The sequence below is a fragment of the Barbus barbus genome (assembly GCF_936440315.1).
Source record: "Barbus barbus genome assembly, chromosome: 14".
NCBI lineage: Eukaryota > Metazoa > Chordata > Actinopteri > Cypriniformes > Cyprinidae > Barbus > Barbus barbus.
In genome coordinates this window covers 30,107,263-30,135,170 of record NC_136742.1, presented here as the reverse complement: position 1 = coordinate 30,135,170, position 27,908 = coordinate 30,107,263, and the positions used below count along the sequence as shown (strand labels likewise).

At 33.3% G+C, this 27,908-nt stretch overlaps 3 protein-coding genes across 6 annotated transcripts in view; 2 read left to right on the top strand and 1 right to left on the bottom strand.

Annotated features, from left to right (window-relative positions):
* The window catches only part of LOC306880503 (RNA-binding protein 25-like), a 37,940-nt gene extending 26,764 nt beyond the window's left edge, over positions 1–11,176 (top strand). For 2 of the 4 annotated variants that reach the window (XM_079434051.1, XM_079434049.1), the window contains 10 exons: positions 1,570–1,596; positions 1,761–1,887; positions 1,974–2,063; positions 2,813–2,886; positions 3,081–3,231; positions 4,214–4,589; positions 8,452–8,744; positions 9,359–9,457; positions 10,421–10,468; positions 10,549–11,176. In XM_079434051.1, coding sequence (XP_079290177.1) covers positions 1,570–1,596; positions 1,761–1,887; positions 1,974–2,063; positions 2,813–2,886; positions 3,081–3,231; positions 4,214–4,589; positions 8,452–8,744; positions 9,359–9,457; positions 10,421–10,468; positions 10,549–10,641 — 1,378 coding nt within the window. In that variant the 3' untranslated portion in view covers positions 10,642–11,176. The remainder of the gene's footprint in view (positions 1–1,569; positions 1,597–1,760; positions 1,888–1,973; positions 2,064–2,812; positions 2,887–3,080; positions 3,232–4,213; positions 4,590–8,451; positions 8,745–9,358; positions 9,458–10,420; positions 10,469–10,548) is intronic. The other 2 variants (XM_079434052.1, XM_079434050.1) reach the window with 1 other exon arrangement.
* A 1,093-nt stretch (positions 11,177–12,269) lies between these two features.
* LOC306880523 (eukaryotic translation initiation factor 2 subunit 1-like) lies at positions 12,270–22,796 on the bottom strand. Its single transcript, XM_079434084.1, has 8 exons — positions 22,254–22,796; positions 18,152–18,394; positions 16,165–16,244; positions 15,939–16,090; positions 14,873–14,979; positions 13,902–13,999; positions 13,672–13,815; positions 12,270–12,726 (listed from the first exon to the last, which is right to left on the bottom strand). The coding sequence occupies exons 2-8, from the start codon at positions 18,390–18,392 to the stop codon at positions 12,601–12,603; spliced, it is 948 nt and encodes a 315-aa protein (XP_079290210.1). The 5' UTR covers positions 18,393–18,394; positions 22,254–22,796; the 3' UTR covers positions 12,270–12,600.
* On the top strand, positions 22,789–27,786 carry LOC306880525 (V-type proton ATPase subunit D). Its single transcript, XM_079434086.1, has 9 exons — positions 22,789–23,031; positions 23,736–23,853; positions 23,985–24,064; positions 24,158–24,225; positions 24,319–24,363; positions 24,807–24,910; positions 25,009–25,075; positions 25,153–25,231; positions 26,695–27,786. The coding sequence occupies exons 1-9, from the start codon at positions 22,991–22,993 to the stop codon at positions 26,837–26,839; spliced, it is 747 nt and encodes a 248-aa protein (XP_079290212.1). The 5' UTR covers positions 22,789–22,990; the 3' UTR covers positions 26,840–27,786.
* Positions 27,787–27,908: the final 122 nt, after the last annotated feature.

Sequence of the window (27,908 nt, the reverse complement as noted above, 5' to 3'; positions counted from 1 at the left end):
TGGTTTTGATTGCTTCTATTCTCCTTGTAAGTTGCTTTGGATAAAAGCATCTGTTAAATAACAAAATGTAAATATAATGTAAATAACAAAACTAAATTGAAATTTTAAAACAAACCCTAAATCAGATAACACAAATAAAAGAAATCTCTTCATATAAACAAAAATACCATCTAATCTTTTCTAACGACAGTAACTTCCCCTCAGATATACATTCATATAGACTCCTACCACGATTTGTTTAGCATCTCAACCGATTTGAATTGTCACGCATTTGAGTTGATTTTCAACCGGCTCGTGGTTAATCGTTACATCCCTACTGATATATTATATATGAATATAAATATGCAAATTGTTAAAAGGTATTTGATCGACAGATCATCGACAGAGATGATCTTGTATCGACGATAGCCAGAGATATCGTCAAAAACATTAATTATTGGCAATCTTAAGAGGATTTGGCATTTCCAATTAATGTAGGCCTGTTGCATTATTTATTTAGGCCTATTATTATTATGAAGTTCCTTTTTTTTTATTAAATTAAAATTAAATTTGCCCCGCAATAACACATAACTGACACACTGCGAGGATCAGATTAGGCTATATTTACTCCTCAATTAAAATGCTTTTAAAAAAAAATGTTTTTAAACCGATCTGTTAGGCTATAGGCTACGTACAATGAATTATCCTATAATTAAAATTTTAACACTGCAGTCATCAATAAAAATCAATGAAATAAAGCTTTTATTTCAAGCACCGACTTTCAAAAACAACCTTTTTAACACGAAATACGTTTATTTATTTATTTTTCAGTATGTATGGGCCACAAGAGGAATATTAAGGAGATAAATGAAAACTGCTATAGGCTGTATCGTTATCAGCATATGTTGAAGTAGCTTCGTCTCTCTTTGTCTCTGAGAGAATATGCGGTGTCAGATGCCGAAAGCTTCGTCATTACGCCGTCATTACATTTTTACTTTCACTTTCTGCTTATAGTGAATTGAATGAGATTAAGACGTTCACCGGCATAAATCTTGCACGTGTGCAAACCCTGGTGCAAACACATGGTTGTGTGATATCCATTGGCTCTCCTTCATGGTTTAAAACAGAAATATTTCCAACATTGCAACATAACCAATTGCCCCTCCCCCTCTATCAAAAACGTACCGAACCGTGACACCACTGTGTCGTATCGAACATAACCGTGAATTTTGTGAACGTTACACCCCTAATAAATATATATATATATATATATATATATATATATATATATATATATATATATATATATATATATATATATATATATATATATGTATATGTATATGTGTGTATATGTATGTATGTATATATGTGTACACACACACACACACATATATATGTATATGTGTGTGTGTGTATATATGTATATGTAAAGTATCTAATTGTCAACAGTTGTATTTATAATTTATTTATAAATATTTATAACAAATTTGTATTTATATTTACCAACATTTATGCGTCTCATTTATGCAAAATGATTAAATATTTATATATAAAATTCATATTTATAAATTTTTGCAACATTTACAGAAATACAGAAATACACAAAATGTTAAGGTATTTATAATCATTTATTTACAACAATTTTATTATTATTTTATTTTTTTGTAGAGCTACAAAATGTCTATGCCAACATATTCAGATTTAGTCAAAATCTGAAGTTTTGTGTCTACAATAAAGTACAGACTTCATATATCATGATGGGTGCTGTCCGTTTTCAGAGAACAGAGTCACGATAGAGACCGAGATAAGGAGAAGAAGCGTGATCGTGAGGAAGATGAGGAAGAGGCGTATGAACGGCGCAAACTGGAGAGGAAGCTGCGAGAGAAAGAGGCAGCGTATCAGGAGGTGAACGACTGTTTTCAGTCTCTCTGATCACATTACTGAATGATTAGCTGTCTTGATCCACTATTTACCTTCTTTAATTACAACAGCGTCTGAAGAACTGGGAGCTCAGGGAGAGGAAGAAAGCCAGAGACTACAGCAAGGAGACTGAGAGAGAGGAGGAACGCCGGCGTGAAATGGTAAACAACTATTTTCCTAATCTATTTACATAAGCATTTCAGCCTAAAATATATATGGATAATATGGGGAATGTTTCCAAAGTAAACTGATAACTATAGAAATATAGTATTTTAAATGAGTGCCGTCAAATCGATTAATCACGATTAATTGCATCCAAGATAAAAGTTTGTTTACATGATATATAAGTGTGTGCTGTGTATACACATACATGTATAATCCTGATTAAACGATTTGACAGCACTAATTTAAATTAATTATTTTCTTAATTACTTTTTGCTTATGAAAAGTAAATTGATAAATAGATTGAAATATAATATTTAAGTGAATATTTATTTCATTAGTTTATTATTAATTTATTAATTAAATTTTATTATTTTAGTATGAAAAACAAATGGATAAATATTTTCAAGTATAGTATTTAAATGAATTTTAATTTCAATATTTTATTTGAATTTTTTTTATTAGTTAATGAAAAATAAATTGATAAATTCAAATGCTAATATTTTTCATTACTTTTTTAATTATTTTTATCAATGAAAAAATAAATAAAAAATAATAATTTAATTATTTTATTGAATTGTCTTTTATAGTTTACTGATTTTATTAATGAAAAATAATTGGATATAGTACAAATATATATTTTTATTTCATTATTTTTTAATATTACTAATTTTTATAAATGGGAAAATTAATTTATAGAATATATCTGTTTGAATTACTGAATGATTGTCTCGTATTGTTTTCTCAGGCTAAAGAAGGCAAGCGGCTGAAGGAGTTTCTGGAAGACTATGACGACGACAGAGACGACCCAAAATACTACAGGTGAGTTCTGTGCACCATCGAATCTATGATTCTTTGTTTTTTTAAATAAAATACATTTAGAGGCCGATAGACCTGAAATGGCATATTACCTTGAGAACAAACAAATCTAGTTATCTTGCTACTAAAGTCCTCAAAACTCTGTCTGAAAAATGTGGACGTGACCTAAATGGTTTGTTTCTCTGCTTTGCCTGCAGGGGCAGCGCTCTTCAGAAGCGACTGCGGGACAGAGAGAAGGAGATAGAGCTGGATGAACGTGACAGGAAGCGGGAGAAGGAAGAGCTGGAGGAGATCAGGCAGAGGCTGCTAGCAGAAGGACATCCTGATCCAGAAGCTGAGCTGCGCAGAGTGAGTCCACTGATATAATTCAAATATTCATATTTATTTAGTGAAATGCACTTTAAATATCAATCAAATGAAAAATAGAAATTGATGCATATTTTCAATTGTAGTATTTAAATGAATTATTTTAGATGTCTTATTTTTTAATGAATGAAATAAATGGATACATTGAGATGTAATATTTAAATGAATTATTTTATTGTTTCAATTTCATTAATACTTTTTTGTTAATTGATGAAATTATAAATATATTCAGATACAATCTTTAAATAGTTTTTCATTATTTTTAATTTTCTATTGAATATAAATTGATAAATATATTCAAGTGCAGTATTTAATTTTATTTAAATTATTTTATTAAAATAGATTTTTCCCCCTGTTATTCTTTAAAATGTTGAATTATTGATTGAATACTTTAAATATATTCAAGTGTAGTATTTAAATGTTACACTATTTTCTTTTAAATTATTTTGTTAATCGTTTGTTATTAATGAGAAATTTAATGTTCCAAGTATTGTTGAAATGAAATTTTATTTCATGTTTCAATTTTATTAATTGCTTTGTAAATTATAAAATAATAAATTGCTAAATATTCATGTATAGTACTTAAATGAGTAATATTATTTGATTTAAATTATTAATTTGTTACTAATGATCTTTTTTATCTAATCAAGTATAGTATCTGAATGAATCTTTATTTTTTAATTAATGAAAAATAAACTGATAAATCTAATATTAATGTTATATATATTTATTTATTTATTTTGTTCATAATAACTGAGCCAGTGTTCTAATATTATGGTTTTTGTTTGTTTTTTAATAATCTCATTTGCAGTGTGTAATGGGACTATTTGTTGTCTTCTGCTTTTCAAATCAAAGTGTGTATTGTGATTCATCTCAGTGTTGACCAGTGTTTCGTGGCTTAAAACCAAAGTGCTCCATGTTTTGCTCTCTTCTGTTTCACATCTTATGCTTTTGTGTTGGTCAGATGGAGGAAGAGGCAGAGCGTTTGCGGCAGCCGCCCGTGAAGCCTGAGCCCGAGGAAGAGAGAGAGCACAAGCCCTCTCGAGAAGAGCGCGACCGAGGCCGGGAGAGAGAGCGGCGTAAGGCTCACGTTCCCTCTGACGATGATGTAGAGGAAGGGGAGGAGCTAGAGGACGAAGAGGAGGTGAAACCCTGCCTCAAACCCACCATGCGGCCCATCGTGGCCGCCCCCTCAGTGTCCTCAGCCAGTGGAAACGCCACACCCAACACGCCCCGAGAAGAGTCGCCCTGCGGGATCATCATCCCTCACGAGAACTCGCCGCTCGAGATCCCGCTTCAGGAGGAGAATCGGCCCAAGATCGGCCTTAGCCTCAAACTAGGTGAGTTTGAGATAGGAAAGGTTTCCAATCAGGATGGTATGGCCAATAACAAACACAAATTGCACAATTGAAATAAACAAAAACAAATATATTCAAGTATAGTATTTAAATGAATTATTTTATTTTCATTTTTTAAAATAATTCCTAATCAACACATGGAAAAAGTCGTAGCGCCAAACACTCGTCTGAAAGTCCAGTAGACCAATAATATACGGTGCGTAGATCCAAAAAATACAAAGGTTTATAGACAAAGAGATCCGCACTCATCCAAACAGTCTAAAAAGGCTTATATCATTTATTACTCAGGTCACTAAATAGTGCAAAACGTTTTCGGGTATTAACCCTTCCTCAGTGCCATGTGCTACCAGACGCACACCTGCGCTCATTAAACCATGTATTACCTTAATACACTTAATATCACAAGGATACAAAAAATACATATACAGGTACATCTCAGAAAATTAGAATATGGTGAAAGATTTTTTTTTTTTTTTTTATTGTAACATTTCAAAAAGTGAAACTTTCATATTTTAGATTCATTACATGTAAAGTAAAACACTTCAAAAGTTTTTTTTTTTTTAATTTTGATGATTAGAGCTTACAGCTCATGAAAGTCAAAAATCAGTATCTCAAAATATTAGAATATTTACATTTGAGTTTCATTAAACGACCATCTCTACAGTATAAATTCCGGGTATCTCTTGTTCTTTGAAACCACAATAATGGAGAAGACTGCTGACTTGGCAATGATCCAGAAGATGAACAGTGACGCCCTCCACAAAGAGAGTAAGTCACAGAGGGTCATTACTGAAAGGGGTGGCTGTTTACAGAGTGCTGTATCAAAGCATATTAAATGCAAAGTTGACTGGAAGGAAGAAATTGGGTAGAGAAAGGTGCACAAGCAACAGGGATGACCGCAAGCTTGAGAATACTGTCAAGCAAAGCTGATTCAAACACTTGGAAGAGCTTCACAAGGAGTGGACTGAAGCTGGAGTCGGTGCATCAAGAGTCACCACGCTCAGACGTCTTCAGGAAAAGGGCTACCAAGCCACTTCTGAACCAGAGACAACATCAGAAGCGTCTTACCTGAGCTGTGGAGAAAAGAACTGGACTGTTGCTCAGTGGTCCAAAGTCCTCTTTTCAGATAAAAGTAAATTTTGCTTTTCATTTGGAAATCAATGTCTGGAGTCTGGAGAAAGAGTGGAGAGGCACAGAATCCAAGCTGCTTGAAGTCCAGTGTGAAGTTTCCACAGTCAGTGATGATTTGGGGTGCCGTGACGTCTGCTGGTGTTGGTCCACTGTGTTTTATCAAGTCCAGAGTCAATGCTTTATGGAGAAGCTGATTTCCTTTTCCAGCAGGACTTTAGCACCTGCCCACAGTGCCAAAAACACTTCCAAGTGGCCAACATACCTGACCTGAACCCCATGTGGAATCTATGGGATATTTTCAAGAGAAAGATGAGAAACAGTCGATCCAACAATCCAGACGAGCTGAAGACTCAAGAGTGCCTCAGCAGAGCCACAGGCTGATCGCTTCCATGCCATTCCTCACTGATGCTGGAGTTTGTGCTAAAGGAGCCGGTATTGAGTGCAGAAATGAACATACTTTAAAGAACTTGAATTTTTTTTGTTTGGCAAATTCTTTTTTTGATTGATCTTAGGAAATATTCTAATATTTTGAGAGACTGATTTTTGACTTTCATGAGCTGTAAGCTCTAATCATCAAAATTAAAAAAAAAAACTTTTGAAATGTTTTACTTTACATGTAATGAATCTAAAATATATGAAAGTTTCACTTTTGGAAATAAGTTACAATAAAAAAAGAACTTTTTCACGATATTCAAATTTTGAGATGTACCTGTGTATATACAAATTCTTAGCATCAGATTTTATATATAATAAGTAAACATCATACTTTTTAGAGTCCCACCGTATATCCTTAAATAATTATAAAAAAACAATTCAAAGACAAGTCTTCATTCATACCAAGAGGATGTAGATTTATAAGATAAAAAATCCACCTGCATTCCTTCTGCAAGAGTTTACGTTCCAAATTCCCTCCTCTACGAGTCTGTCAACTTTCCAATAATGACAAAGTTTAGATCTAAAACCGGATGAGACATCTGAAAAAAATGCATCTTAAGACATCTTAAAATAATTCCTATGAATGAGAAATAATTTGATAAATATGTTCAAATATAGTATTTAAATCAATTATTTAAATGTATTTTTTCTAGTGAAAATTTAAAAGATAAATACATCCAAGTATAGGAAAAAAAATAAAAAATCTTTAATGAAAAACAGGGTGCCTATGTGGTTTGGAAAAGTATGGAAAAAAGAAAGCAGAGTATGGAAAAATATTAGCATTTCCAGACTTTTGCCCCCATTTATTTTTTTATAATAGAAAAGTAAGAATTTAATGAAAATAAGTTCATCATACAAGAAATGTTTTCATGGCAGCCGTTTAGTGATTGTCAAACACGACTAAATGAATTCAAGGTGTACTTTTTAATTATGCAAAATGTTTTGTTTTGGGGGTTGTTTTTCTCAGTACTCTTAGCACCGTATGACAGAGCCTCGAGGACCTTTGCAAAAATAAAATGTATACATATTTTGTGCACGAGAAACCATTAAAATGAGCATATTGGACAATGCACACTGAACCTATGAGCCTATTTGGCGGTGTGGTGTCTTGGGCAACACAGAATGTGTGTCAAAGAGACCTGAGGCCTTGAAATATGACATACTGTCCTTACGAAAGCCACATTTTGAACACTTACTTTTTTCTTTTTTTATAATACCAGTCTTTTTTTATAGACCCTTGTACTTGGAAAGTCAATGCACATATCTGTATTATTCCATCAGCCCATTTTGTGTCATGGTTTTTCTGCTGCTGCAGAGGATGTGCTAAATTGGACATTAGGCCTTGATATTAGAGGTACTACCATAAGGAAAGCCAAATTTTGAGCAAGTAGATCTCTATTAATTCATGTGCATCCATGCTCTCCTTTTATTCATAGTAGATGGCAGTGATGCACAAATGAAATCGGTTATATAAAACTAGAAATTAGGTCTCACTTTATATTAGATGGCCTTAACTGCTCTGTACTTACATCAGAAAATAACTACAAAGTACTTATTGTGTTCATATTTCATTGCAAAACACTTCTTCTATTGAGGTGGGATACGGGTAAGGTTAGGGACAGGTTTAGTGGTATGGGTAGGTTTAAGGTTGGGTTAAAGTGTAAGGGATGGGTCAACAGTGAAACTATGAATATAATTACAGAAATTAATTACATGCATGTTTTTCCATTGTAATTATATTTTTATATGCATGTAACACAAGTTCATTATATCACATTTTTAATTGTAATGTAAGTACATCGTAGTTAAGGCCACCTAATATAAAGTGGGAACAGAAATTGTAATGTGTAAGCATGCAAAAAGTTCCCATGCACTTGAATAGTTTTTCGAGGGCACAAAAAAGTTTCTTGTGTGCATGCCAAAGTCACTTAGAGAAAATCAATGTAAGAAAAAATAAAAATATTTATAGATGACTGTAATATATACCAAATATAAAGCTATAAATAGTGCTATATGAACCATTTATGTTAAATATGGTCCGAAAATTTACTGGAAATTTGAGTCTGGAAAAGTATGGAATTTTGAAATGGAAGGTGGTGTAGGAACCCTGTAACAATAAAGTGATAGATGTATGCAAATATACCATCTAAACTAATTATTAATGAAAATAAATAGATAAATATTTTATAACAATATATCATATAACAAATAAAATAAACAAAACTAGTGATATTTGGCTCAGTTTTCACTAGGAAACCTTTCTTTATCCCGTCGCAAGGTTCAACCGGTAGTCCAGGACAGCCCAGTGTAGCCAAGCGGAAGAAGCTGGCGGTGGAGAGCGTCTTCAATCGCTTTGATGACGACGAAGTGGACGAGGCACCTCGGAAGAGAAAGCTGGTGCCTTTAGACTACGAGGATGAGGAGAAGGGAGCAGACATGAGCGCGGCGGCCGGCGACAAAGGAGCCAATACTGAAGAGAAGCGCAAACACATCAAGAGTCTGATCGAGAAGATACCCACTGCCAAACCAGAGCTCTTCAACTACCCTCTCGACTGGTCCGTCGTCGACACGGTGAGGGTGACAGCAAATCCACTTTATTAATCCAAAACCATGTCTGATTCATAAATCATGAAACTTGTACAATCTGTTTTATATTTTTCCATATTCTGTTTAATTTTTTCTGGATTTTGTTTTAATAATTAATGTTAGTAAAGTTTACAATTTACCAGCAGTGTGCCATTAATTTTTTTATTTTTTTATTCCACAAATTCATTTAAAAACCTTTTCCGTGTTTTGTTTGAATTTTTCAGGATTCCATTTTAATGCTTTAATTATTTTTTTAATTATCATTAGCCGTGTCTAATCAAATGATTTTATGAAACTTTAACAGCTTAATAGTTTACTTATTTTATATATGTAATAGGGCTCTATGAAATCTTTTATTTTTTCAGAAATTCTATGTTGTCTTGTAGTTTTTCTGCACCAAAAACTGGTAATCAAATAAAAGCATAAAACAATTTTTTTTAAATAATTTTTTTTTCTGTGTAATCAAATGAAAATTGAACTTCCTTTTTTATTTTATTTGTTTTGGTAAGCAAAGTGGAGTGTTTTTCTTCTTAATTCTTGAGCTGTGTTTTAATGTGTGTTTAATGTATAACTGTAAAATGCTTTTTGAATATTCACAGGCCCTTATGGAGAAGCGTATTCGACCGTGGATCAATAAGAAGATTGTAGAGTACATTGGTGAAGAAGAAGCCACATTAGTTGACTTTGTTTGCACCAAGGTAAGATGTTTTATCAGATTTCTTCATTAGAGGCTGAGCGCTGATTTAAATGCATTTTTATTTTTTTATGTAAAAAAATAAATGTGTGTGTGTGTATATGTATATGTTTAATTTGTTTCTGGATTTACCAGCAGTGTGCCCTTTTTTTTTTACTATTATAAAAAATCATCTAAAAAAATTGTATTTCAATGATTTAAAAAAAACGTTTTTATTAATAAAAAAGAATTTGACATCTAAATAATATATTTTTTAATATTATTATTATTAGTTAAAAATAATAGTATTTAAAAATCGGGTATAGTATTTAAAAATAGTAGTAATTATTTATAAAATAGTATTTAAATACATTTTATAAATAATTTTAACAAATAAATTGACATTCAAATAGTATTTAAATTATTTTTTAAATAATTTTTTACATTGTCACTTTATTTTTTAAATAAAATGATTACAAAATTAAACCCAAATAATTTAAATACTATATTTTATTTGTAATTAATAATGATAAAATAACTTTAAAATGTGTTCACATTTATCTATTTGTTTTATTAATAAAATAGCAATATAATTAATAACAAATTTATTTAAATACTGTGTTTGAAATTGCTTATCAATTTATAATGAAATAATTGATTTAAATACTACTTTGAATATATTCACTTTTTTTATTTTTTTTATTAATAACAAAATAATTGTAGTTCAGGGTGTTCCTTGAAACACTCTTCACTCATTATGAGTCTTAAAGGTCATTGACACAACATGGTCGTAATTATTTTTCAGTCACGTTTACACACTGCCTCCGAAACTTTCGTCCGTCTTTAAAAAAATTCGGATCAGGTTCGATTTTCTGCGTTTTCGCATCCATAGCAAGCATTTTGATAGGAAAGGATGACGGAAACGGAAAAACGCACGCGAAATGACCTTAAATCCTATAATAATTTAAATCTCGTTGTTTGTTCTCAGGTAATGGCCCACAGCACACCTCAAGGCATCTTGGATGACGTTGCGATGGTAAGTTTGGTCTTTTGCACCATTTTTGAAGTAGTATTTCCACAGCTTCACAATCTGAACTCTTCACTTCGTCTCCTCAGGTGCTGGATGAAGAGGCCGAGGTCTTCATAGTTAAAATGTGGAGGTTATTGATTTACGAAACCGAAGCCAAGAAGATCGGCCTCGGGAAATGAACAAGCACCGAACGTCGATGAACTTTACTTTTTACTTCCCATTTGGGCCGGACAGCTCATCTAGGTTTCAAAACAACTTGGGAAACTCAACCATTTCCCACCTTTGGAGTTAATACACACTGAGCCGTTTGATTTCTCACGTCCCAGACGCCTCCTTCAGACCGCCAGCGACGAGTGCCGAGAGGCTCGATTTCTCAGGGCCTTCCTGTTGAATCCGTCTTCAGCGTAGCTTCATCTCGGCCGCTTAGCGCTTCTTTCTGAGGAAGCTGTTGTAAATTGTTACTGTAATGATTGCCAATCTTGTCTGGGTTGTGATTTTACCGTTTGTCTTTTGTTCGCACTCACCACCCGAACCAGAGGTTTTCCCAGTTGTTTCGCTAAAACTAAAGCAGTTGATTGACCCCGACACTGTTCAGAAGCCCTCGCTAAACTGATTGACATCACAACGATTGATCGTCTTTGTTTTTGTACTTATCAGTGGATGTGTTTTGAATAAAAGTGATTCTTTTTTTAGTAAAATCAATTTCTTTGCTTTTTAATGTGTTCTGATTTCAACTTTGAAGCTGTGCGTCAGTCTATACGTCTACTTCCAACAGTAAAATTAATATTTACTATTATTAACTTTCAGGTTGTAAAGTGCTTAATTACTGTGGAATGATTTGTACGTTACGCAAGATAATTCATTTATATGCCGTTTTTGTCAAAGAAAATGACTTATTTGGACCTGAAATCATTGGGACACTTATAGTTTGGTATAGTTTTTTATATTTCCCATTTTGATTTTAAAGTTTTAGCATTTAGAAATATTTTTAATGTCTCTATAGTTTTTATTAATGTTTGTCAGTTTTATGTTCAAGTTCATCAATGATAAAATATTATGGTTTTATTAAGCTATAATAATCCTGAAAAGCACTGGAAACATTTATAGTACTTTAAAATCAATATTTGCTAGGGTTTTTCATTTGACAAAAGGAAATATAAAAAAACTAATTCATAGTATTTTTAACATTTTATTATTTGTATTACATTTTATATCAGTTTTAGTTAAGTTCATATTAAATGGGGAAATGTTTCCTTGGCAACTAGCTGAAATGTGTGTGTATATATATGTGTATACAGCTATTTCAGCTAGTGTATATATGTGTGTGTTTATACAATTTTATTTGTTAATATTTACTCCACGTAATGTTTTTTCTTAGTTTTAGTAAACTATAATAACACAGAAGCCTTGGAAAGGTTGCAGTGCCTAAATTGGTTAGAAGTAAAATGAGTTTATGTACTAATGAATTTATAATAATTGGGCTGTTAAACAGTATTAAATTATTTAAATTCTATTCTATATTCACATGCTGGGAGAAACAAACCAATGACTTTTTTTTTTTCTCCTCAACTAAACCTTGCTTGTGTCTGTCTGACAAAACATTTTAATTTATTAATTTGGCATTTAATAATTAATACAAATAATATAATTACTTAAATACTTTATATGAAATTTGTTTTTAATTTATATATATTATTTTACTATAATATATATAAAAAGGTTAGTTTTTTTTAATGCTTAATTACAACGTAAAGTTGTACTTTCACGTTTTTGGTTAGTTTTAGAAAATATTTCACCCACAATACGTACTTTCAAATATTATTTAACAGTAGCTTTGCAGCATGTCAATATCTAAATAAAGACAGATGCTAAAGAATACAAAACTTCCAACAACGTTCCAGAATTTTAATGAGATTGAAGCAGAGCGAGAAACAGGTTTTACTTCACAGAAAATCACCGTCTTCACTCTGCATCGTTGAATCAGCGTAAATGTTAACATTGATCAGAGTTGGGAAGGGTCACAAGGCCACCGGTTCAGAAATCAGCTTTATAATGTTTGTGTAAAAGTGAGCTTGCTGCAGCATCAGTGTTTGGTAAGAGTTCATCTGAACGGTTTCTGCGCTGGAGCAGTTGTTGATCTACTCGTCTGTCTTGGCCTCCATCTCCTCAGCGTCGTCATCGCCGTCCACCTCTGCGTTCTCTCTCTCCAGACGCTCCAGCTGCCGCTGCAGTTCTGTCTCGTCTGTGTCCGTCACCACTTTAGGCTGAAGACAAACACGCAATCAGAGCTAATACTTTTAATCCATACTTCATGGGATTTTTGTGTTTTTTCATACTCACTGTAGTATGCTATGCCTGTACTATGCCTTTATTTACTTTAATCTTATTTTAACATTTTTTTTAAAAAGGACAAAATATATAGTTTAAGCATTGCTTCACAGAGCATTCAATGGATCTGAAAAAAAAAAAAAAAAATATATATATATATATATATATATATATAAAATTATTTATGCTTGGTACTGTGCATTCATTTGTTTATTTTAATTATTTATTGATTTATTATTATTACTATTATTTTAATTCATTTTAATTTATTTGAATCTTATGTATTTTATGTACCAATTTTATTAGTATTTATTTGTAAGTGCCTATATATATATATATATATATATATATATATATATATATATATATATATATATATATATATATATGTGGTATAAAACTTGATTAAAAATGAATTTAAAACCGTAAAGAGTAGAAAATGATTATACATCAAATACAGTGCAATATATTATTATTACAGTGTTATTATAGTTATTTTTTCTACTAACTATAGCACTTACTGAAAAATTTGTATGACTTTCTATTAATTTTCTAACATTAACATTTATCCAGTTTTTTTCTCCAATCTGTTTTTATGATGTATTTTGTGTATCCATTTGATTATTATTTATTAATTTTAATTACTTGGTCCAGATACCAGTTTGAAAACCCCTGATCTACTGTATAATGTAAATAATATCATGTATACTGCATGTATATGCTTTTATAAAATGTGCATGTATATTTTAATATATATTTTGTTTTCTTTTGTCTAAACTCAAAACCATGCAAAATAATGACTGTCAGTGTGTGTTTGTTATTTAAAGATCAAGCTTATTCTGTGATATTTAGTAAATGTATGAAGCTCTAAAGTGTCTGACCTCCATCTGGACATTGAAGACCCCTCGCTTCTCCTCGATGCGCTCCTTGATGGCCGTCATGGCCTGGTTGAGCACTGACAGACCCTCGGTGCGCTCCAGAGTGGTGGTGGTCATGACGTACCGCGGCGGAGCTATCAGGTTGATCTGAAAGGAAATCAATGCACACTTTGAACCACAGAACTGCAGCTCATGAAGCTGCTAGAACCGGATATAAAGGAAGTGGATCTCACCTTGATTGGCATGGCCTCTGTGGAGCAGTTAAGCCCCGCCCTCAGCGCGTCTTTGACAGCATCAATGCCTTCATATCCATAACACGCCACCTCAATATCTGTCCACGGGACAAAGCAAACATCACGCTGAACACACATGAACATAATGCATGGCATATATAAAGGGAGAACAAAATATTAGCTTTTTTAACTTTATACTTATGAATCAAATGTTTTTATTGTTTATTTTTTAGTTTTATTATGATTTTAATCCGATTTTTATTTATTTCAATCTGCTTTTTTATTGTGCATTTAATTAGTTTTTTCTTAAATTTAAATACATTAAAAAGAAAAACAATGCAAAGCTTTGCTTAAAAGAGTGTTCGATGGATCTGCGAGAATTGTTTCTTCTAAATATATGTTTATATACAAACACTAAGTTGAACATTTTGGCATTCAATAATAATATTGTGAAATATTATTACACTTTAACATGGCAGTTTTAAAAAATGTTATCAGTTGAAAACAGTTTTTTTTCAGGATTCTTTGATGAATAGAAAGTTCTAAAAATGTATCTGAAATAGAATCTTTTCTAACACTATAAATATTGTATTGTCCCTTTTGATCAATTCCTTGCTGAATAAAATTATAAAAAAAAAAAAATATTGACTTCAAAAGTTTGAGCAGCAGTATACGTATGAATTGTTCAAACTCATTGAATTTGCATTTGAAAACATAAAAAAAAAAAATTCCAGAGAATATTTGAAAAGATAAGTATGCACTTGCTATGGTTGGGGATTACAGACTGGAAACAAAAATGATCAAATTTAAATAATTTGTTATTAATTTGCTTTTATATAAATCATGAAAGTACTAATATATTATTATAATTTTACTCCACAAAATAAAAAGAAGTTTTAAACTAATTAAAATACTTAATTACTGTAATTTTCTGCATGCTGAAAAATGCCGCACATGTTGATGATAAGTACCTGCTCTGATTTTGACAGCCTGTGGGGTGAGGCGTCTGTTGATGTTGTCGATGAGCACGTCCCTCTCCTCCTCGGTCAGATCCAAACCGTCCAGGATGGACGGATCGCTGGAAATAAAACCACAGCAAATAAGCAAAACATTTTCTCCTTCACTTAAAACTCTTGCTTTGTTTTCAGTGCATGCTCCACGCAGAATTTCTTTTAAAGATATTTGTTTTACATGCTCATTTGTAGTTAAGATATTTTTTAATTAATTAATTAATGTCCAAAACTGTAATTTTTCACCAAAAAACAAACATCTTGTAGCAACATTTGACAAAAATCTTATAACTACGATTGAATACTTGAAGTGCTATCAATGATATTGAATGATGAGGCTATTTAAAGCAGCACTATGTAACTTTTGGCGCTTTAGCGGTAAATAAACAGAACTGCACGCATCCCGCGGAAGAACATTCTAACCGGATCTACTTCTCTAAGTTTATGTCTATGGTGATTGACTGTTACAGCGGTGGTGACCCGACCAGGCTACAATAGGCCAAATATAAGCACGTATTATAAGTGTACCGTAGTGATTCAGGTTCGGGATAAGACAAAAACGCAGTTTCACGATGTACTCGCTCATTATATACATTTTGCAAATTTTGAACACAGAAAGTGTAACATAGTGCTGCTTTAAGACAATATTGGCTGCTGACCTAAAATACAAAATGTTTGTCCTCTCTCTTCACCGTTCCCACATCTCAGACTTTTTAGACAGTTTTTGAAACAAAGGGTAAAGAAAATACTATACAAAACTTACTAGCAATTGCCAAGTGGTTCTTTTTCCTATACAAAGACGACCAATCTACCTTTTCATAACTGAATGTTATGACCAGTCTGCAACTGGCCCCAGTTCTTTATTTAGCCTTGTAAGATCACAAGTACCCTTGTAAACCCTTCCCCTCATAAAAACTATTTTTCATTGGATCTAAGCAAATCTCATAGGTGACCTACTGTATTTTGATCTCAAAAAAGTGAGTTGTCAGTGAAAGTTGAGGAGTTTTCATCTATGTTGGACACTCACGACACGGCCTGTTTGAAGGCGTCATAGGCGCCGTATCCGGGTTTCTTGTATTTCTCGTCAAACACCCAAGCGGTTCGCTGGAACAAACTCTCCAGCTGTTCGTCTTTAGTGTACTCCAACACTTCAGCCACATGCCGTAAAATACTGTACACCTGCAGCACAACAACAATATCTTCAAACCACAAAAACATTACATTTTACTTCCATTTTCAAAATGCATACTCACTGTTTTAGATTTGGTGAATTTATCCTCACACTTGATGGCTTCTTCCGGAGACACTCTTCTCTTGGACAAATCAATGTATCCTAAAGAAGAAAAACACGCCAAAACGGTCAAATGTTGGAAATGAATGGTGGCTTGTGACAAAAATGCCCTTCGAATTCAAGATTAAGGAGTAAAAACTGACCCTGTTTTAGTTTTAGATTTAGTCATTTAGTAGACGCTTTTATCCAAAGCGATTTACAAAGGAGGACAACAGAAGCAATCAAAATCAACAAAAGAGCAATATGCAGGCACTATGACGAGTCGAAGCACACATAGCAAGGTTGTTTTTGTTTAGTTTTAGTTTTTTCAAGTTTGTCACAGTTAAAACGAAATACGAAAATGAATGAAAATGGTCAATTTGCGGAATTACATTTAGATCTGGACGTGTTGTTTTTTTGCAGCGTTGAGACTGTCAACCAATCACACGTGTTTCTGCTGAGCTTCTGAATGCAATGACCAATCAAGAGGCGTTCCGATTAGTCAGCGATGACACTGCACTGTTAAGATTGAAAACGAGCCAATCAGATGTGTTTAAAGTGTTCAGTGCTTAAATGTTTTGTCGAGTGTGTGCGTTCACTGACTGAATTCTGTGCTCACAAATTCTCATCATAATCACCAATAATGATTTTTATCATAATATTGCAGCCCTATGAGTTGCTGTTTTTTAAAAGTATGACTGATATACAATTTTAAACAGAACTTGTAAACAGCTGATTGGTGTAATTATAGTTTTTCTTCTCTGAATACATTTAAAAAAGGATACAGTATAAGGAAAAATCAAAAGGAAAAAGAAAATATTTTCAAAAATGAATGAGAAGCTTTGCTTCATAAGAGTGCTGAATAGATCTGAGATTTAATTTTTTTTTTCACAAAGTAAATAAAAAAAAAAATATATATATATAATATATAAACATTACTGTTCAAAAGTTTGGAGTATTTTAAAGTAATGCTGTGCAATATTATTACAATTTATAATAACTATTTTCTATATGAATATATTGTAAAATGTAATTTATTCCTGTGATCTGCAGCTGTATTTTCAGCATCATTACTCCAGTCTTCAGTGTCACATGATCTTCAGAAATCATTCTAATATACTGATTTGGTGCTCATGAAACATTTCTGATTATTATCAATGTTAAAAACAGTTGTGCTGCACAATATTTTTGTGGAAACTGTGATGCATTTTATTTTTCAGGATTCACAGAATAGTAAGTTCAAAAGAACAGCATTTATTTGAAATATAAATATTTTGTAACATTATAAATGTCTTTACTGTCACTTTTGATCCATTTAGATAGATAAATCCAATAGATAAATAAAATAAATATATAAAAAAAATCTAATTTCAAACTTTTGAATGGTAGACGTGCATATATGAATCGTTTGTGAATAAGTAAGTATCTGACATTAAAGCCAAGACAGATACAATTAATAAAGTAATTATGAAAATTGCCCCTGGAAATCAATTCCAGGGGGCAAATATTGTCTCTTAATGGAAAAGTTCATGTCTGCCCCTGACTGAAACTCTCTCTCTGCATTGATGCTTGTGAAGTGACGTGACATACGGCCAAGTATAGTGACCCATACTCAAAATTCGTGCTCTGCATTTAACCCATCCAACGTGCACACGCACAGCAGTGAACACACACACACACACAGCAGTGAACACACACACACACACAGCAGTGAACACACACACACACACACAGCAGTGAACACACACACACACACAGCAGTGAACACACACACACACACACACACACACACAGTGTCTATCTATCACAGTGCCCGGGGAGCAGTTGGGGGTTCGGTGCCTTGCTCAAGGGCACCTCAGTCGTGGTATTGAGGGTGGAGAGAGCGCTGGACATTCACTCCCCCCACCTAAACCTTTGGATTATGAGTCCGACTCTCTAACCATTAGGCCACGTGTTTGTGACAGACTCACCCTTCTCTTTGTCCACTCTGATGACCACCACGCATTCGTTGCGTCCGATGCGGATGAGTTTGTTGATGGAGCGGATGCGTCTGCGGGACAGTTCGCTCAGCAGGATCATGCCCTCGATGTTGTTGTACTCCAGCAGACTGACATACGCGCCCATCTCAGCGATGGAGCGAACGTTCACCATCACCACATCCTCCACCTCCGGGAAACGGTGCTGATAAAACCTACAGCTGAGGCCCGGCATCTCTGAGCAACACAATTAATGCACATCATTCCTGCGCTTTTGAGGTGGTTTTATTGCATTTTATTTATTTTTTTTATAATTATTTTCAAAATAACATTTTATTTTGAAAATAATACAATTATTATTATTATTTTTAAATTTTAGGTTTTTGGAATGTATTTTTGTAAAAGAATTGCAAATACCTTTTTTTAATGTGACTTTGAAGACAAAAGCTTGTTCAAAATATACAATGAGACCATATCAAAACTATGCAGGTGATAACTAGCAATTCTTTATTGAGCACAAGACTAACTGCATTCTTCTTTTTTTCCAGATCTGACGTCGGATTTATTTCCATTAGTCCTATTAGATATGTAGTCGAATGCTTTTCAATCTTTTAAATGCCACACAAACCCAAGTACGATCATTCTGATGTGAGGGACCCATTCTGAAATTTAAAAGGCAGCTATATATTTTCATGTATAAAGAACCAATTTATACTGTAAAAAATAATTAAATAATTTAAAAATATATATCTTTGCTACTCATTATCAACCAAAGTATTTCAGTATAGTTAACAACTAAAAATGAAAACCATCAAAAAACTTGAAATAAACATTAGCTGAAAAAAAAACTTTTCATTTTAGCTAGTTGCCATGGCAACATTACTCGTTTTTATTTAGTTTAACCTGATGTACTAAAATAACTAAAACAAAAATTAACTAATATACATATGTATATATATACACCAAACTACTAAAATTAACAAAACGCACAACAAATATACTAACACTTTAACTAAAATAAAATTACAAAAATATAGACTGATTCAAAATAATAAAAAAAAAGAAAAATAATACTGTGCATTATAACAAAAATACAGTACTGTGCATTATTTTATTTCAATCTTTTTTTTTATTTATCGTTTATACATTTTTGTTTATTTTAATCAGATGTGTTATTTGTATTTTTAAAATGTGATTATTAATTTAATCTCAATTTTATTTGTCAATGTGATTTTATTAATTATTTTAATTTTATGTATATTATTTATTTATTTTCCCCACTCCTTTTCTCTTAACTTGAAAACCCCAGTCTACAGTTTTCTGTATATATTGTAAATAATATTGTTATATTTGTTGGATATCGTGTATATTGCATGTGTAATTTTCTAATGAATGTTGCACTGTTGCATGCATCTATCTATCTATCTATCTATCTATCTATCTATCTATCTATCTACTATCTATCCATCCATCTATCTATCTATCTGTTCAGGCATCTATTAATCTATCTATCTCTCTGTTCAGGAATCTATTAATCTATCTATCTCTCTGTTCAGGCATCTATTAATCTATCTATCTATCTCTCTGTTCAGGCATCTATTAATCTATCCATATATCTCTCTGTTCAGGAATCTATTAATCCATCTATCTCTCTGTTCAGGAATCTAATAATCTATCTATCTCTCTGTTCAGGCATCTATTAATCCATCTATCTCTCTGTTCAGGAATCTATTAATCTATCTATCTCTCTGTTCAGGCATCTATTAATCTATCTATCTATCTGTTCAGGCATCTATTAATCTATCTATCTATCTGTTCAGGCATCTATTAATCTATCTATCTATCTGTCTGTTCAGGCATCTATTAATCTATCTATCTCTCTGTTCAGGCATCTATTAATCTATCTATCTCTCTGTTCAGGCATCTATTAATCTATCTATCTCTCTGTTCAGGCATCTATTAATCTATCTATCTATCTATCTCTCTGTTCAGGCATCTATTAATCTATCTATCTGTCTGTTCAGGCATCTATTAATCTATCTATCTATCTCTCTGTTCAGGAATCTATTACTCTATCTATCTCTCTGTTCAGGCATCTATTAATCTATCTATCTCTCTGTTCAGGAATCTATTACTCTATCTATCTCTCTGTTCAGGAATATATTAATCTATCTATCTCTCTGTTCAGGAATATATTAATCTATCTATCTATCTGTTCAGGCATCTATTAATCTATCTATCTCTCTGTTCAGACATCTATTAATCTATCTATCTATCTCTCTGTTCAGGAATCGATTAATCTATCTATCTATCTATCTGTTCAGGCATATATTAATCTATCTATCTCTCTGTTCAGGCATCTATTAATCTATCTATCTATCTGTTCAGACATCTATTAATCTATCTCTCTGTTCAGGCATCTATTAATCTATCTATCTCTCTGTTCAGGCATCTATTAATCTATCTATCTCTCTGTTCAGACGTCTATTAATCTATCTATCTCTCTGTTCAGGCATCTATTAATCTATCTATCTGTCTGTTCAGGCATCTATTAATCTATCTATCTATCTATCTATCTGTTCAGGAATCTATTAATCTATCTATCTCTCTGTTCAGGTATCTATTACTCTATCTATCTCTCTGTTCAGGAATCTATTACTCTATCTATCTCTCTGTTCAGGAATATATTAATCTATCTATCTCTCTGTTCAGGAATATATTAATCTATCTATCTATCTGTTCAGGCATCTATTAATCTATCTATCTATCTATCTGTTCAGACATCTATTAATCTATCTATCTCTCTGTTCAGGAATCTATCAATCTATCTATCTATCTATCTATCTATCTATCTATCTATCTATCTATCTATCTATCTATCTATATCTCTCTGTTCAGGAATCTATTAATCTATCTATCTCTCTGTTCAGGCATCTATTAATCTATCTATCTATCTGTTCAGGCATCTATTAATCTATCTATCTATCTCTCTGTTCAGGCATCTATTAATCTATCTATCTCTCTGTTCAGGCATCTATTAATCTATCTATCTATCTCTCTGTTCAGGAATCTATTAATCGATCTATCTCTCTGTTCAGGCATCTATTAATCTATCTATCTATCTCTCTGTTCAGGCATCTATTAATCTATCTATCTCTCTGTTCAGGCATCTATTAATCTATCTATCTATCTCTCTGTTCAGGAATCTATTAATCGATCTATCTCTCTGTTCAGGCATCTATTAATCTATCCATCTATCTGTTCAGGCATCTATTAATCTATCTATCTATCTGTTCAGGCATCTATTAATCTATCTATCTATCTCTCTGTTCCGGCATCTATTAATCTATCTATCTCTCTGTTCAGGCATCTATTAATCGATCTATCTCTCTGTTCAGGCATCTATCTATCTATCTATCTCTCTGTTCAGGCATCTATTAATCCATCTATCTCTCTGTTCAGGCATCTATCTATCTATCTATCTCTCTGTTCAGGCATCTATTAATCTATCTATCTCTCTGTTCAGGAATCTATTAATCGATCTATCTCTCTGTTCAGGCATCTATTAATCTATCTATCTATCTCTCTGTTCAGGCATCTATTAATCTATCTATCTATCTGTTCAGGCATCTATTAATCTATCTATCTATCTGTTCAGGTATCTATTAATCTATCTATCTCTCTGTTCAGGAATCTATTAATCTATCTGTTCAGGCATCTATTAATCTATCCATCTATCTCTCTGTTCAGGCATCTATTAATCTATCTATCTATCTATCTATCTATCTATCTATCTATCTATCTATCTGTTCAGGCATCTATTAATCTATCCATCTCTCTGTTCAGGCATCTATTAATCTATCTGTCTGTTCAGGCATCTATTAATCTATCTATCTGTCTGTCTGTTCAGGCATCTATTAATCTATCTATCTATCTGTGCATCTTCTCTATGATCTGTCCATCAGTGCAGAGTAACGTTAAATGCGCGCATGCGGCACATGCCGTTTGACAGGAGCCTCTAAAACCCTCATATCATCCCAAAAACGAGCTCAACATGAGTCAAACTATAACGGAAGTAAAGGTAACTCAATCCCACCTGACAGGTGTCACAATCGGCTCACTTTAAACCCTTTAAATCTCTAGAAACGGTCGTTTTCTGCGAGCGTTAGTTGCCCATTGATCCTGCGATCCGAGAAAGAATGAAGCCAGCAGCGACCGGTGAATACAACACGACCGCTGTTAATCACACTTCAAAATAAAAGCCTGTGCAAAATTATGCATATTTTTAGGAGGAGATTTCAACTATAAAACAGATTATATATAAAGAATAAAGATTACTTTATTCTTTAAAGAATACTGATGGTTTCTTACGGTCGTTACGTTTTTTAAAAGTAAATATCAAAAATCATCTTATATCCTCCGGTAAAACACGGATGTACTGTTAGCAGACCAGACACCGTCAAAACGTTCTTCAAGCCAAAAAAAAAATAGTAAATTAAAATAAAATAAATAAATACAACATTAAGCAAAATAAATTAAATGTGCTAATTATTTTTAGGGAAGCAAATGAAATTGCTTTACCGTCATTACTGTTGAGTGTTATTTTGAAAAGTGAATACCGCTACGTACGAAGACACGCATGGAAGTGACGCAACCAATCGCTGCGTTCAGGAGGAATCACATGACCTCCAGTCAGCTGATCATATCCTGCGTCATGCAGCTAGGGTCATGGCGATAGTATTATAATAATCTCATCGTGATATTAAATAATTTGACGATTTCAGCAGCAAAGCGTCTCAGTCGTTTAATACAGTGTTTCAATAAAGAACAAAGATGTCCGGAAAAGATCGGATCGACGTTTTTCCCTCTAGAATGTGAGTATTGCGGCCCATAAAGGCATTATTTTCAATCGTGCATGAAAACAGTATTTGATATAAACATATTTGAGCAGTTTATGGTTTTAGAAAGCAGTTAGAATCTCAAAGCACGAACTAAGATGATATTGAATGCGCAGGATAAATTGATCAGAGATAAAGAGTTATAGAAAGCGTCTGCATTGTTTACAAAATAGGAATAATTAAAAAAAATCTTTAAAATGTGTATATATTGTATTTTGATGTTGTTGAATTGTTGATTCACACATTTTAAATATATGATGTATTTTATATGAATTTTGTATTTACAATATATACAAACGCATATCATATTTGCCAATATTGTCAATATATTATTACGCAGATACATTTAGTCTGTAGAGTAACTCGATATGATGAATGACAATATTTTGGATTCATATAAATCAAATCTGGCAGTATTTTAAGTGGACTGAGAAGAGGAAGTGATATTATTCACAGTCATGTGAGCCTCTACTGACCAGAACTGAACACAGAAATACATAGTATAGCCTATATAGTGGTTGTAACCTATAATAATGCAATATGTACAATAAATAATCACATTAGAATAATAAAATAGATGCATATTCAGGAAGTATGACCAAAAATGTAACCATATGAGAATTGCATTACTAAATAATATGTATATATTGTATATATTGTTGTTGATTATGTATTATCAGGGCTCAGACCATTATGAAAGCTCGACTGAAAGGAGCTCAAACTGGCCGGAGTTTGCTGAAGAAGAAAGCTGATGCTCTGGCCATGCGATTTCGACAAATTCTTAGGAAAATCATCGAGGTATAACATCAGTACTATGCTTTTATTTGAGACATTTTTGTTTATTTTACATGTTTTATTTTTGTCGCTTGTTTTAATTTTTTTTTAATATTTTTTCTTTTATCAATGATGTGACTATTTGAATCTTTCAGACTAAGACGCTGATGGGAGAGGTGATGAGAGAAGCCGCCTTTTCATTAGCTGAGGCCAAGTTTGCTGCTGGTGACTTCAGGTAGTTAATCTCATTAAAGCAATGTTTTTTTATAGTTATAGGAAGAATCTGATACCAGATCTCACTGAATGTGTTTGAATTCTGTCCCTTCAGTACTACAGTCATTCAGAACGTGAACAAGGCCCAGGTGAAGGTCAGAGCAAAAAGGGACAATGTTGCAGGTTCGCTAGCTAAATCATTTTTAGTAACAAAAAAACAGGCAGATTTCTGAAACTGCTCACTTCATCATGAGTGTCACCTGTGTTTGTTCTCAGGAGTTACTCTACCGGTGTTTGAGCATTACCAGGAGGGAGGAGACAGTAAGAATCCTGTTCTCTTCATGTTTTAATGGAATAGTTCAGCCAAAAATGAAAATGTGCTCACCCTCAGATCCATCTAAGATGTAGATGAGTTTGTTTCTTCATCAGATTTGGAGAAATGTAGCATTACATCAGTGTCTCAGCAGTGAATGGGTGCCGTCAGAATGAGAGTCCAAACAGCTGATAAAAACATCACAATAATCCATCATCTTTTCAGGCGAATAACTGCGTGTTTGCCTTCATTAAAGGTGCAATAGGAGAGCTAGCCCCCCCCAACATCATTCTGACGGCACCCATTCTCTTCAGAGCACCCATTTCTGAGCAAGTGATGAAACCTACATCTTGGATGACCTGAGGGTGATGGCAAATACTTGTGAAAAAGCATGATACTGAAGATCATTTGAACACATCATCATTTCAGATGTATTTTTTCTTCTCTGCAGGTTATGAGCTCACTGGTCTGGCCAGAGGTGGAGAGCAGCTGTCTCGGCTCAAGAGGAACTACGCCAAAGCAGTCGAGCTTCTTGTAGAGCTGGCCTCACTGCAGGTATGAATATTTGTATCCATAAACGAAAATGTCAAAATTCAAATGTTTTGATGTAGAACATTTTTAATCAATGTTTTATGTGATTCATTCACACACAGACCTCTTTTGTGACGCTGGACGAGGCCATCAAGGTCACAAACCGCCGCGTGAACGCCATCGAGCACGGTGAGATCTCACAGACATCTTCAAAAAAGGCCTCTTTTAGAAGCACTATAACATGACGCTCTTATGTTTCCTCTCAGTGATTATTCCCAGGATCGAGCGCACGCTCACCTACATCATTACTGAGCTGGATGAACGGGAGCGAGAGGAATTCTACAGGTGAGACCGCGGTGCAATATGTGACCCTGGACCACAAAACCACTCTTAAGTGTCTATTTTTTGACATTGAGGTTTATACATCATCTCAAAGTTTCCATTGATGTATGGTTTGTTATGATCAGACAATATTTGGCTGAGATACAACTAATTAAAAATCTGGAAAAAATCTAAATATTGAGAAAATCGCCTTTAAAGTTGTCCAAATTAAGTTCTTAGCAATGCATATTACAAATCAAAAATGAAGTTTTGATATATTTACAGTAGGAAATTTACAAAATATCTTCATGGAACATGATCTTTACTTAATATCCTAATGATTTTTGGCATAAAAGAAAAATCGATAATTGTGACCCATGCAATGTATTTTTGGCTATTGCTATAAATATACTCCAGATACTTAAGGCTGGTTTTGTGCTCCAGGGACACATATAGCAACATCATGTGACGACAATGTAGCATACTACTGTTTCAAACATTTTTTGCTTTTGCTATATCAGTGTTATTTTAATATCGAGATACTATTGTAGTTTAAAATGAGTTTACATTTTAATTGCAATCAAAGTTTTAGTAATTTTGGTGTGTTTTTGACTTTTTAATAGTATTTTTTAAATATATATAATTGTTTATTTAAAAAATATTGCCTTGTCAACTAGTTGAAATAAGTTTCAGGTTTTATTTATTGTGTTTAATTTAAAGTTTATTTTATTTCCAGTAACTGAATGATTTTTATAGTTTTAGTTAAATATAATAACCCTGATCTATATATGAAATTGGTTTATGTAGCAAAAAATCTATATGTATTAGAGGTTGACTGTTATCGGAGTTTGCTGATACAATAATAATTTGTTTAAAGAATGGGAATAACCAGATTATTGTGCTGATGCCAGTAAAATCGATATATTGAACATGCTAATAATGTTCTTATTCGTTCCTTGATAAACAATCCAAAAATGCACTAGGACTCTTATTTTGAAAATGAAATTTAGAATTTTATTTTGCTCTTTCAGAATGAGGAGGGAGATAATATTTACTGTAACAACAATCTGCAACATATCAATAGAAACATTAAATAAATTCATAATTTATCATGAGTAATCACTTGTCATAAATGCATGTTAATGATTGTGTTTTGACTTAGAAAGGTAAAGCATTCAAGTGTAATTAATAATATTTTTTTGAAGTTTGTCACGTTAGGCAGCATTGTGATTCCTGTTTTTCCATCCCCAAATTTAAGACCTCTTAAAATACTTTCATTACACGATTTTTACGACCTTAAATTTAATAAAACACAAGGCTTTTTAAGCACCCATGGTGACCCTGATACATAGGCAGTTCAAATGAAATATTAATCAAATTTTTATATTAACGTTATATAAATGAATATTATATATAATATTAATAGTCCAAAAATAAGATATTCAGAATATCCACCAACCCTTCATCTTCCCGTTTTCCCATCACAGGCTCAAGAAGATCCAGGAGAAGAAGAAGCAGCTCCGTGAGAGGACGGAGAAGGAGATCGCCAAGCGTTTGGCGGCACTGGGGCCGATCGCAGAGCCCGTGAACATGCTGAACGAAGAGGCCGACGAGGACATGCTGTTTGAATGAAGCCGCAAACCACATCATATTTATTCTTGTGCCTGTAAGGCCAAGCTTTACATGAAAAGAGGAAGCTCTTGTTTTGTGTGTATGTTGGTGCCACGTCACGTTTTTTTTGTTTAGGATGAATAGAATATATATCACAGACGCTGTAAAAATGTGTTGGTCGATCATCTGAATTCAAAAACTGTTTAAAGTGCAAGGGTTTTTTTATGTCTGAACAGAAAAAAAAAAAAAGTAAAGTCGTGACGTATTGTCAAGTATGGTGACCCATACTCGAAATTGGTGCTCTGCGTTTAACCCATCCAAGTGCACACACACAGCAGTGAGTAGTGAACAAATGCACACACACACACACACACACACCGTGAACACACACCCGGAGCAGTGGGCAGCCATGCTGCAGCAATTGGGGGTTCGGTGCCTTGCTCAAGGGCACCTCAGTCGTGGTATTGAGGGTGGAGAGAGCGCTGTACATTCACTCCCCCCACCTACAATTCCTGCCGGCCGGGGACTCGAACCCGCAACCTTTGGATCACGAGTCCGACTCTCTAACCATTAGGCCCCGCTTTCCCCCAAATCATCACACAATAAAACCCAAGATCTGTGCACCCAAGACCCGTTTATTGCACAGTAATCGCTCTCTCTGCATTATAACAGCACATGCATTAATTCAGAGAGAGATCAAAAGAAAACCTGTTCAAATGACTTAAAATGATCATTCCACGCTCCAGTCTTATTGCATGCATGTTAAACCGGTGCAACCTTCTCCATTCGCTTGTGTGATAACTGAGAATATTGTGACGTACCGTGCTTCTCTTTGACTTCAGTGTCGACACAATCCTTACCGAACATCAGCTCAGATTCCTCCACGTCTAGTTGTTTGTTCTCAGTGCAAATGTGTACTCAGATTTCACTTCCTGTGAATTTAATTTCAATAAATGTTGTAAATGGACATTTGCTGTTGATTAGTTTGTGTGATGTACACTGTTGAAGTGCTGAGATTATTCTAGCCTTTCAGTATTTCACATTATAGGCTTAAAATGGCTTGCAAATGCATGTTGACTATAAAATCAGC

Bases quoted from the DNA above. Each gene is read 5' to 3' on its own strand.
- LOC306880523 (XM_079434084.1), bottom strand. From the start codon at position 18,392: ATGCCGGGCCTCAGCTGTAGGTTTTATCAGCACCGTTTCCCGGAGGTG. The intron at 14,980-15,938 runs GTGAGTGTCCAA...TTTTATTTCCAG, and splicing joins GCCTTCAAACAGGCCGTGTC to CGATCCGTCCATCCTGGACG. The intron at 13,816-13,901 runs GTGAGATCCACT...ATTTCCTTTCAG, and splicing joins CAGAGGCCATGCCAATCAAG to ATCAACCTGATAGCTCCGCC.
- LOC306880525 (XM_079434086.1), top strand. From the start codon at position 22,991: ATGTCCGGAAAAGATCGGATCGACGTTTTTCCCTCTAGAAT. The intron at 23,854-23,984 runs GTATAACATCAG...TGAATCTTTCAG, and splicing joins TTCTTAGGAAAATCATCGAG to ACTAAGACGCTGATGGGAGA. The intron at 24,364-24,806 runs GTAAGAATCCTG...TCTTCTCTGCAG, and splicing joins TTACCAGGAGGGAGGAGACA to GTTATGAGCTCACTGGTCTG.